Source organism: Sinocyclocheilus rhinocerous, unplaced genomic scaffold (assembly GCF_001515625.1).
Source record: "Sinocyclocheilus rhinocerous isolate Xijiao unplaced genomic scaffold, SAMN03320098_v1.1 scaffold3, whole genome shotgun sequence".
In the NCBI taxonomy this organism is placed as follows: Eukaryota; Metazoa; Chordata; class Actinopteri; order Cypriniformes; family Cyprinidae; genus Sinocyclocheilus; species Sinocyclocheilus rhinocerous.
In genome coordinates, this window is record NW_015658759.1 from 631,792 (window position 1) to 642,881 (window position 11,090).

The 11,090-nt window shown below is 37.9% G+C and overlaps 2 protein-coding genes across 3 annotated transcripts in view; both read right to left on the reverse strand.

Moving 5' to 3' along the window:
- Positions 1 to 1,866, reverse strand: part of LOC107722959 (protein kinase C beta type-like) — a 33,332-nt gene extending 31,466 nt beyond the window's left edge. The window contains exons 1-2 of the mRNA XM_016531457.1: positions 1,504 to 1,866; positions 976 to 1,007 (exon numbers count right to left, since the gene is read on the reverse strand). Of these exons, the coding sequence (XP_016386943.1) occupies positions 976 to 1,007; positions 1,504 to 1,664 (193 nt within the window). The 5' untranslated portion in view covers positions 1,665 to 1,866. The remainder of the gene's footprint in view (positions 1 to 975; positions 1,008 to 1,503) is intronic.
- A 5,121-nt stretch (positions 1,867 to 6,987) lies between these two features.
- On the reverse strand, positions 6,988 to 10,794 carry tlr2 (toll-like receptor 2). Of its 2 annotated transcripts, none has more exons than XM_016531430.1 (3): positions 10,723 to 10,794; positions 10,142 to 10,182; positions 6,988 to 7,589 (listed from the first exon to the last, which is right to left on the reverse strand). In XM_016531430.1, the coding sequence occupies exon 3, from the start codon at positions 7,587 to 7,589 to the stop codon at positions 7,083 to 7,085; it is 507 nt and encodes a 168-aa protein (XP_016386916.1). In that variant the 5' UTR covers positions 10,142 to 10,182; positions 10,723 to 10,794; the 3' UTR covers positions 6,988 to 7,082. The 2 variants fall into 2 exon arrangements, with proteins under 2 accessions (XP_016386916.1, XP_016386915.1); XM_016531429.1 differs by having other exon boundaries at positions 6,988 to 9,447.
- Positions 10,795 to 11,090: the final 296 nt, after the last annotated feature.

Here is an 11,090-nt window from a genome sequence, read left to right on the forward strand (position 1 = left end):
TGGATAGCTGGCCAATCACAGCATACCTCGCTTTTTCAGACCGATGAGCTTTGTAAAAATCGACGCGTTTCAAAAAGGCGGGGCATAGAGGAGAAACAATAATGTACAGTATGTGGAAAATAATGTGTTTTTTTAACTTTAAACCGCATAAACACATTTCATTACACCAAATACACAAAATAATGTTCTTTTTAGCAGCATCATATGACCCCTTTAAGGATAATGCTGCCAAATGCCAGTATAATGGCAGTTTGGGCTCTGACATTCATGGCAACAGTTCCTGAATATTGTATTCCGTATCTGAATGTTCACTTTGTAGTTCACATGGGGAAGTTGTCACCAAGGGCTAAACTTGATGCCAAGTTAAGAGGCAAAAGTTCAATTCACTTACAAATGCTTTTCTCTAGCAGTGCTTTTGTATGGAATGGAAATAATGGTGGAATTGTGCAAACAGCTTTTGCTGCAAAAAAATTAAGGTATGTGCCTACAGAGAAACAAACTACACAAGGAAATATTCTTTGGCGTATAGACTATGACAACCCCATCTTATGAGAAAACGTAATTATTTTTGCAATAATTTGCACGATGTGATCCATGCAGAAAAAAATAAAGTAAGCATAAACCTAATTGTACGAGATAAATTGTACAATTTCATATGAATTAACCACTAACTGGCCAAAACGTAGAATAGTTATGCCCTGTGCTGTTGGCTGTGACAACTAACCCCAGCCTTCCCTCCTAAAGTCGAACAACAACTGTCACTGGTAATTTCTTCATCTCACCACTAGAAAACCAAAAAGATCCTCTGTATTTCTTCCTCAAACACACGCAAATGAAATGAAAGAACAGTGTAGTCCTGTTTGCAACACTGCTTGCATTCAAAAGGCAAGCAGCTGTCAAGTAACAGAAAATAAACAGTTGCAGTCATTGAAAATGAACAGACTCAAATTTCTCTAGGGGGCCAAAGAGCCTTACCTTGACACTGGAAGCCTTGCTTGCCGAAACCCCTGCAAAAGAGACGAGACTGTGTGACAGCACAGAAACCAAATCTGGATGCATTCCTCTGCGCTCAGCAGCAAAACGCGCAGGCGCGCGCCATATTCCGCAAAATCGTCAAATCCATCTCTAGGAAGATGGTGATGATGATGATGGCTTAATCATAACGCGAGGAATTTCTCGTGTATATGACAGTTAACATTTATCCGTACTACAGCAAGAGAAGAGGCGAAATAAATGTGCTGTAATTGCATAAACATACAAGTACACTGAAAACTAAATAGGCTGTCTTGTAGAGAGGTGCAGCACTGCGTTGGACTCATTGCGCGAAGCGCTTGTCTTTTCCGTCTGCGCTCGGCGTCTTTGTTCAGTGTTGACACCACTGCGGAAGTCTGAGAGCGTTCAAACGCTTTGGTGTTTTTCCTGTCACGAGCATCAAGTGAGTCACCTGTGCCCTTCGCAGCCGTTTACATAAGACACCACCTTTGCGTCCTCCACCATACTCACCAGATGAAGTCGGTGCAGTGGCTGCAGAAGGTCGGCTGCTTGAAGAAGCGCGCGATGAACTTGTGGTTCTTCACTTCGTGTACGTTCTTCTGCCTCAGCGCGCCCTGCCTGGCGAAGCCTCGTGCGCCCCCCGCGCCCTCCGCAGCCACTGGGTCGGCCATGATGGGGACGGAATGGATGTAGTGGGTAGAAATCTCCTCAGCTTGTAGCCTGCGCGGTTGTACGGGGTCTTGCTCGGCTTGCGCTTCGCTTCCCGGTTGGTCGGCACACGCGCGCGCACACGCCTACCTCTCCCCAGCTGACTGTTGTGGCGGAGCGCGCGGGCAGCGGTGCTTCAGTGATCCTGTAACCACGCCCCCTTCGTGCAGACGTTTTGAAATGACTGTTGTGGTTGAGAGAAAAATTTTGGTCGCGAAACCTGACAGAGAACCAAAAATTATTTCCGAGGAAACTGTCGTCAATAGTGTGACTGATCGAGCGTCAGAGGCACAAAGCACTTGTTGATTTGGCGCACTGCAAATGTTTACCATAGTAGCTTTCTGCCAAGACTGTGGTACGTGGTTATTATGCATCTCTGTCATAAAATAATAAACAAAAATAATTAGTTCTCATAGTTTAGCAATAAATAGTCCTATATGATACAATTGATATTGTGATATTTTTACGGTAAAATGCTATAATGATGTTGTATTTATTAGTAAAAACTATGAATCTCCTTCTGTCTGTTCGATTAAGTCAGGGGTCTCCAACTTCGGTCCTGGAGTGTGCTGCAGAATTGAGCTCCAACCCTAATCAAGCACACCCGAACCAGCTAATCAATGTCTTGTAGGTATATACTTGAAACTTCCAGGCAGGTGTGTTGAGGCAAGTTGGAGCTAAACTCAGCATTCCATTTTTATCCAGTGTACAGTAGAACCAGCTGCAGTATTTTGTCAGAAAACAAGCTGTTTCTAATTGATTTAAGCATTCCTGTAGCTCAGACAATAGAGCATAACACTAGCAACACCAAGGAGTTTGACTCCTATAATTCGTGTAAACCTTAAAAAGCTGGATAAAAGGTGGATAAAAGCTTCTGCTAAATGCATAAATGTAAACATGCTTATCCCAAAAACTGTGTAATTTTACATCAAATACAAAAAGCACTGTTGTTATAATCCCACTACTGTACTGTGTGATAATCACATTTACTTGTAGATATCTACAAAAATAGTTGCTCTACCACCCTCCATTATTACTTGACCCCTCAATTCATGTGAAACATTTGAATTCAAAATGGTGAACATATAGAAACCATTTTAATTAAAAAAAGCAACTGAAACAGAAAACAAATATAGAACTAAGACATAAAACAGATGCTAACAACTCTAAAAACATAACTGTGTGAGTGCATGTCACAATTATGTCAGATGTTGGGTTATAGACTGTTGCACATTTCGTGAAATATTTGTGGGGTTAGTAAGAAATACATGTGAAAGTAGTGTTCCTCCCAGTCTGGTCGCATTTCAAGTTTTTATTTTTTTTTAAATATGTAAATTGTGTGAATGTTTTATATCAAATTTACCAAGAGAACCTGCTGATTTTGGTGACACCAGTTCTGTAATTTATTAATATTCACCCATAGTCATGAATTCAACATAAGTACTCAGGAAACTTCAGTATATTTTAAGTTCCTCAAAAACATTTTTCCTCATGATGGACTGGAGGACAGTCTTTAAACTTCTAGCAGGAACTTAAGGATTCCATTGTGCAAGATTCTGCAGTCAAGATGAAACCTCAAGAACCCTTATACTTTATTCAGAGACCAGTCTTGTTTGAAAGGGCTCTCCAAATGGATCAGATTGTGTAGCAATTCTGAGAAGCCCCAAAAGGCATCTCAAGTATCTTTTTTTTTAGCAGTTAGTGAGAAATTGTTTCAGAGAAATTTTGGCACTCAAACCAGTAATTTTCTTTTTGTAATAACGGTAGCTAATTGCTTTGTGTGTCTGTATACAATCACCTCATAATATGTGTAGAAGGGGTGGTAACTTGTTTAGTTTCTAGTTTCTATGGACGACTATTTTCATTCTTGAGAACATTTGTTCTTTGTTTGGCTTTTAAACTGATGACTTAGTTGTTTTTCAGACCAAGTACTTTTACTTGCACTTAAAAAGGTTATTTTTGAAGGAGTAGCAAAAAAAAAAACTTTCCCCCCTGGTTATCTTTCCTGAAGCATTTAATGCAAACATTGTGGTTAAAGCCCAGTGGTCTATGATCTGAACTGATTCAAACCCCAGTAGTGCTGACCCATGAATAAGAGTTCACTAAAATCACCACTGAAAAAGAAACTTAACCCATAGGCACCACCAAGGGGACTGCAAAGCATAAAATTACTAAATAAGGAACATTTCAGACCTGCCACTCATTCTTTTTTTTCTTCCCCTTTAATTTACATTAATTCTGCCATTTAGCAGATGCTTTGCCACAACATAAGAGATTAATTTTTAAAAGGATTAACTGACCCACATTCAGAAATTGACCCACAGAGAGATAACGTCTGCAGATGATTTACAGAAAATGTCTGAGAGACTCGGAGACCAAACTGGGCTGTGGTATTGAATCAAAGGTCAGATTACACACCAAAACAATAATATTAATATATATCAATAAATAATAATTCAGTTGATGAGGCTTTTCCTTACATAATCCAACCTGGCATCATTGTTAAATGCTATCTAAGTCTGAGATACACTGATTTTGATGGCCATCTGTAGAAAGTTCTTCAGGAGCCAAGAAATAAAATGCTCAAGCAGTATGTTCACTAACCCACTAAGGGTCACTGGTGAGTTTATTGATAAGGATATAGTCTGTGATTGCATTATTAAAACATGCAATATTTAGTCAAAGGTTACAGTTTATTCTTTGACAACAATATGCATGCCCCTCACCATTCACCACGATACCAAAACCTTTTTCTTTGAATCACTTGCATTGGCAACAAAAGCATTTGATATAGGCCTAGTCATCCACCATCTGCTGAGCTTCACACTGACACAAGGTACTACTACCAAATCATTGCATAAAATTACATGCTTGGTTTGGGTTTCATTGAGAACAGGCAGGTTATATTGTGAGAACATTAGAGAAATAACAGGTGAAAAAAACAATCTGATGTGGCCTTCAACACCTCACCAGTATTTTCACTGATCAGTTATAAACTCACGGTTTGAAATTACATAAACTTCATTTTAAATTAACAATCTAAAAACATCCAATAGGTGGCGCCAAAGCCATAAAATACTATTTAAAAGTTGTCAGTATCATGTGATTTCTGGAAAAACAAATCGTTTAAAATACGATTAAGACGACCAAAATAGATCTAAAAGCTTTAAAATGTACATTGTAAACACTGTTTAATTTAAAAACTTTTTTTGCCATGTCAACTGTTTTATTGATGTATCAGGCCTATTTCAAAACATTGAAAAAACGTAAATAAACTAATATGAAATGTTTTATTCATAACCCAGACAACAGAGACAATTTGATAGAATGTTACAGCAGCTTTAAATGATTTATTTTTCATTATGCATCATTATGTGTTTATGTACATATTGTTTTAGACAGTAAAGCCATATCCAAGACAGTTCCCGTGTCAAAGAGAGAAATCTACATGTAGAGACAACATGCTAAGAACAAAAGAATATGTCTAAAATAATATGACATGAACAAAACAAAGTCATCAGAAGTTCATTATTTCTATATGTTTCACTGTAAAGGCTCATTGTCACATACATTAGTATTTGATTCAGTCTAATGGTATTTACTTAAGTAACAGACAATGGTTGAACTCATTGTGAAATCATGATACTGGAGATAGACAGTTAGTCATTACAGATAACATTGTCACAGCTCACGTTACACAAACACATTCTATGGATAATACAAGGCCTGGAATGTTAGTATTTGTTGTGCTAATATTGTACCTCAAACCATATGCATTCACAGTTGTGTTAGTGCTCTGAACATGTCATGTAAAATAGTCTGTTAAGTAACAATGGACCGTCAGTACCTATAAAGTAAAAACAATTACTATTTCTATTTCAGTCTTCGGGTTTTGTTTCAGTTGGCTGCTGAGACAACATTTCTAATTTTCATTTACAGTGAATGTTTTATTCATAACCCAGACAACAGAGACAATTTGATAGAATGTTACAGCAGCTTTAAATGATTTATTTTTCATTATGCATCATTATGTGTTTATGTACATATTGTTTTAGACAGTAAAGCCATATGGACCGTCAGTACCTATAAAGTAAAAACAATTACTATTTCTATTTCAGTCTTCGGGTTTTGTTTCAGTTGGCTGCTGAGACAACATTTCTAATTTTCATTTACAGTGCCCCTATTATGGATTTTTGAAAATTACCTTTCATGCAGTGTGTAACACAGCTCTAAGTGAATGAAAACATCCTGCCAAGTTTTAAATCTGAAAGTGCACCGTGTATAAAGTTATTGTCTCTAGAAATCTACATGTAGAGACAACATGCTAAGAACAAAAGAATATGTCTAAAATAATATGACATGAACAAAACAAAGTCATCAGAAGTTCATTATTTCTATATGTTTCACTGTAAAGGCTCATTGTCACATACATTAGTATTTGATTCAGTCTAATGGTATTTACTTAAGTAACAGACAATGGTTGAACTCATTGTGAAATCATGATACTGGAGATAGACAGTTAGTCATTACAGATAACATTGTCACAGCTCACGTTACACAAACACATTCTATGGATAATACAAGGCCTGGAATGTTAGTATTTGTTGTGCTAATATTGTACCTCAAACCATATGCATTCACAGTTGTGTTAGTGCTCTGAACATGTCATGTAAAATAGTCTGTTAAGTAACAATGGACCGTCAGTACCTATAAAGTAAAAACAATTACTATTTCTATTTCAGTCTTCGGGTTTTGTTTCAGTTGGCTGCTGAGACAACATTTCTAATTTTCATTTACAGTGCCCCTATTATGGATTTTTGAAAATTACATTTCATGCAGTGTGTAACACAGCTCTAAGTGAATGAAAACATCCTGCCAAGTTTTAAATCTGAAAGTGCACCGTGTATAAAGTTATTGTCTCTCTAAAGAAAGAGTCTTTATCAGTGCTTTATCAGGCTTTACAGGCAAGATGAAATGAAAATGAGACCAATCGGACCAATCACCGCAGATTAGCGTCATGCAAAGGAGGGGTTTGGAAAAATGAATCATTAAACAAATCGTTTGGGAGCAAGTAAGGTAAAAATAAATGCATATTATAAGACAATGAAAGTGTTTTTTGACCTTGCATGCATGTCAACCTGTTGTTGGGGACTCCCAAAACCAAAATATGAACCTATCATAACCCATAATAGGGGCACTTTAAGTTTTTTCAATTAAGTTTCAGCTTTATTTTAATGAACAGTTTTAGTTTTGTTTTTAAGTTAATGATAACACTGTGTACAGTAGGCCTACAAATAAAAGTAAATATGAAAATGCATCATAGAGACATTGAGATTTGGTACTCGGCCAGTTTTTTTGGTAATTGGGCTAGTTTTGCTTCATCATTCATCTCTTTGTAGGGCAGCTCTCAGATTGCTCCAGAACTCACTTCTCTTTTCCTCGTCTTCGGGCCACTCCAGATACGTCCTGGAGTTCATAATCTTCCGTAGCTTGCAGAAACGTTTGGGAATGGTCTCCTTCTTGATTGGCTCAAGAAGTACCAGGACGGCGGAGTCATTGTGCTCATCGACTATGCGGAAATGTGAGAAGTCCAGCTCATAGCGGCACCATTCGCTGGTAACAAAGTGCTCAGACAGAACAAAGAGAGTCCGATGGCTCTTTTCAATCGAGTCGATGATGTTGTCCACGATCCAGCGGCCCGGCTGGAAGTCCCGTTTGTGCAAACACAAGGCAAACGGAGGATGAGCGCTCTCCAGCTCTGGAACAAGGATCTCCTCGACCCACTCAGCGTCATGTTGACTGTAGGATACGAAAGCGTCATAGCGGAGCTCCTCGGCCAGTCGACCAACTGCAGGTTTTCGTTTGGCTTGTATCCATGCTTTAGTCATCTGCAGGTACCATATAATGTGAAACTTATAGCAGGTGACAACAATTAGTCCAAGGACTATGATAATCACAGAACAAAGCACTAAGACAGCAGGGATCATGTAACACTCGAAAACTGACAATCGGACACTGTCAACAGCATCACCTCTGAGAGTGAATGGAGTGTCGCACACATAATTGCGACGACCATCCCTTATCGTGATGAAATGGTCAACACCCTGTCTGAAGAAAGATACAAACTCACAGGAGCACACAAAATTGTTGTTACTCGCTTCTAAATATTGTAAGGTTTTAAACCTCCTCAAATCACTGCCATTAAACATCCGCAAGGCGTTCCTTTGGATAAGCAGTGTCTGCAGCCTTGGAAATAATTCCCCCTGTGGCAGTTTCATAAATCGGTTGCCTGTCAGTATAAGCATAGTAAGTTGGGGAAATCTTTGGTGGAACACCATCAGATCATTTTCACTGAGATCCAGGGCCGTCAAGCTAGAAGGCAGGCAAGGGGTCATCTTACGTAGCTTTGTGCTGGAAAGGTTCAGAAACCTAAGAGTCGCTGGCCAGCTACAGTTTTCTGGCATAGAAACAAAACTATTATGACTTAAATCTAAATATGTGAGACTCTTAAGGTTAGTGGCCAATCGAGACATCAGTCCAAGAGATTTTAAAACATTCTGGCTCACATTAAGAGTGTTGAGGTTTTGATATGCACCAAAACCTGTATATAAGGTCGGTTCAATTGTCAGGTCTGAAAGGAGATTCTGACTAAGGTCCAAATATTCAAGATTTTTTAACAGTGGGGTAGTTTGCTGTGGAATAACAAACACTGTGCCGTTAATAACGGACACCTTATGGAGATGGAGCAGGATAAATCCCAACTGCATCATGCTACTAAACCCAAAAAACCCTTGGATGTCGAGATTACGTATGTAGGCTGTATGTAAGTTTTCATAATGTGTATACGAAGCTTTCTGCCACCACCCTTGGCCAATCAAATGGACATCTTCAAGACCAATATATGACAAAGAAGAACCATCCATGACCATCAATAAAGAGGTCATTGCTTCGTCAGTTGTGGTGGTTTTTTGGAAACTCAAGCTTTTAGTCCCACCTTCTCTCGCCGCTTTAAAGGGTTCTGTCGAAGTGTTCGTTCTGAGTGCGACATCTTTGATTATCAGCAGAGTTTCAGGGTGGGAGACATCTTGAAGAACCTTAGAGACTAATTCTGGATTGTTCTGAAATAGATTCTGAAGGCTCAAAGAGACTAAACCAATGGGACGGGCTGCTTTTAAACTCCCGTTCTCATACGACCTCAGATTACTGCCAACGAACGTCATCTCGTCCAGATGAGTGAGTCCATCTAAGCCATTCTTGTATACCTCCCTTAGTGAAGGACTACCGAATCGCAGCGTCCTTAGGTTAAGGAGAGACTGGAAGATGGGAGCAGGTCCCAAGGTGGTATATGGGTTTTCTACTAGGTTCAGGTGCTGAAGAGAGTTTAGCTCGTGGAACCAAGACGAAGACAGATTTTTCAGGTTGTTTAAGGACAGATCAAGAACTTCCAGCTTATGTTGAGATTTGAAAGCCTCTTTGTGTATAAACTTGAGCTTGTTCTTATGCAAGTTTAGAGTTTTCAGCTCACTGTATGGGCTAAGATCATACATGTCTATAGACTCAATTTGATTGAAAGACAGGTCAAGGCCAAGAGCATTCGCTGGAACTTTTGGGACCTGTTGGAGATGATTTGAGGAACAGTTGCAAAAATATTGCTGGTCACAATCACATGTCCTGGAGTAGTGAAAGCCTTGGGCCAAAATTAATATAAAAAGAATTATGAACCCCTCTGTTCTCAAGAGTCGCATCCTGTAAAAAGAGAAAGATTAAAAAAAAAGAAAAAAAAAAGAATAATTTTATTAATTAAGTTTGCATTAAACTGATCAAAAGTCATAGTATACACTCAAAAAAAAAAAAAATAATAATAATTTTTGGCGTGAGTTAATGGAAATGCCCATAAAATTAATGGATAATGTCCTGGCAGAAAATTACCAGTAGATTTTCTTACAATTTTTACATTGTTACAAAAACATTATTTCAAATAAAGGCTGTTTTTTCCAACATTCTATTCATCAAAGAATCCTGAAATTCTGAAATTGTGTCATGGTTTCCACAAAAATTATTAAGCAGCACAATTGTTTTCAACATTGACACCAATAAGAACGGTTTCTTGAGCAACAAATGAGCATATTAGAACCATTTCTGGAAAATGTGACACTGGAGTATTGGCTACTGAAAATTCAGCTTTGCCAGAAGTAAATTTAGCAAACCCAAAAGGAGAACCATAAAACAGAAGTTCTCAATTTCTGATCCAAAACTGTCAGTCAGTCGATGCACTTCCATTTTGTTCAGCCTATACCACATTATTATACCACATTTTGTACAATCGCAAGCTTATGGTTGTCAATAAATAACATTAAATGTGGCAGTCTTAAAACATGTTGAATATTAAAGTACTACCAGTCTAGCATTTTTCAAGACAAAAAAAGTGAAATTTGATTACCTGACCGCCATTATTGTGTCTGATCCTCTTCTCTATGCAAACTGCAGTTTGGTGGTAGTCATAATAGGAGAAAACAAACAGAAATCAAACATTGTGAGTCACAGGAGGTAGTGAAACTCAATAGCCTGATTGAAACTTTCAAAATCGTCACTTTTATCAGGAACAGAGATTTTAGGAAAACATCCAGTCTCAGAGCATGTGTACACATACAAGTTACATGCTTCATATGGCTGTTGGTAATAATTTTCAAAGGTACACAAGTATACAACTCTATTACTTGAGTGAAAGTACAGATACTGCTGGTCAAATATTACTCCATTACAAGTGAAAGTTGTAAAGTACTTGCTTTTAAAAGTACTTAAGTACCAAAAGTTAACTTTTTTATGTCAGTGCACTGTTTTATTATTGTTGTATGTAATACTTGCAATACCTTATGCCTCTGAACCAACTTAAAATACATTACACCTACTGAATACACAGACTAGCTTGTAGTATCTTTGGAATGAAGAGCTTTTAGAATGTTAAAAACCTATATAAACCAAACAAGCGAGTTGACCAAAAAAATTAACACCCCTACTCACCCCCACAGAAGCAACTGGCCAGTGTTAAAAAAATGCTGGGAAATCACTTCACGTTACCCTACAAGAGTGATTACTTATAGGCTGTCAAAAAACAAACAAACAAACAAAAAACTTATAGGCTGTTTTAGAGAAGAAAAAAATCACCCTCTGACTTTCAAAGCTACGTAGTAACGACTTTCTACTACCAGGATCTTGATAGAAATGTAGTGGAGTGAAAAGTATGATATTTGTCTTTCAAATGTAGTGAAGTTAAAGTCATAAGTTTCCAGAAAAAATAATACTCAAGTAAAGTACCGATACTTAAAAAGTAAGTACAGTAATCAAGTAAATGTACTTACTGTCCACCTCTGATAATTTTTCAGACTGTC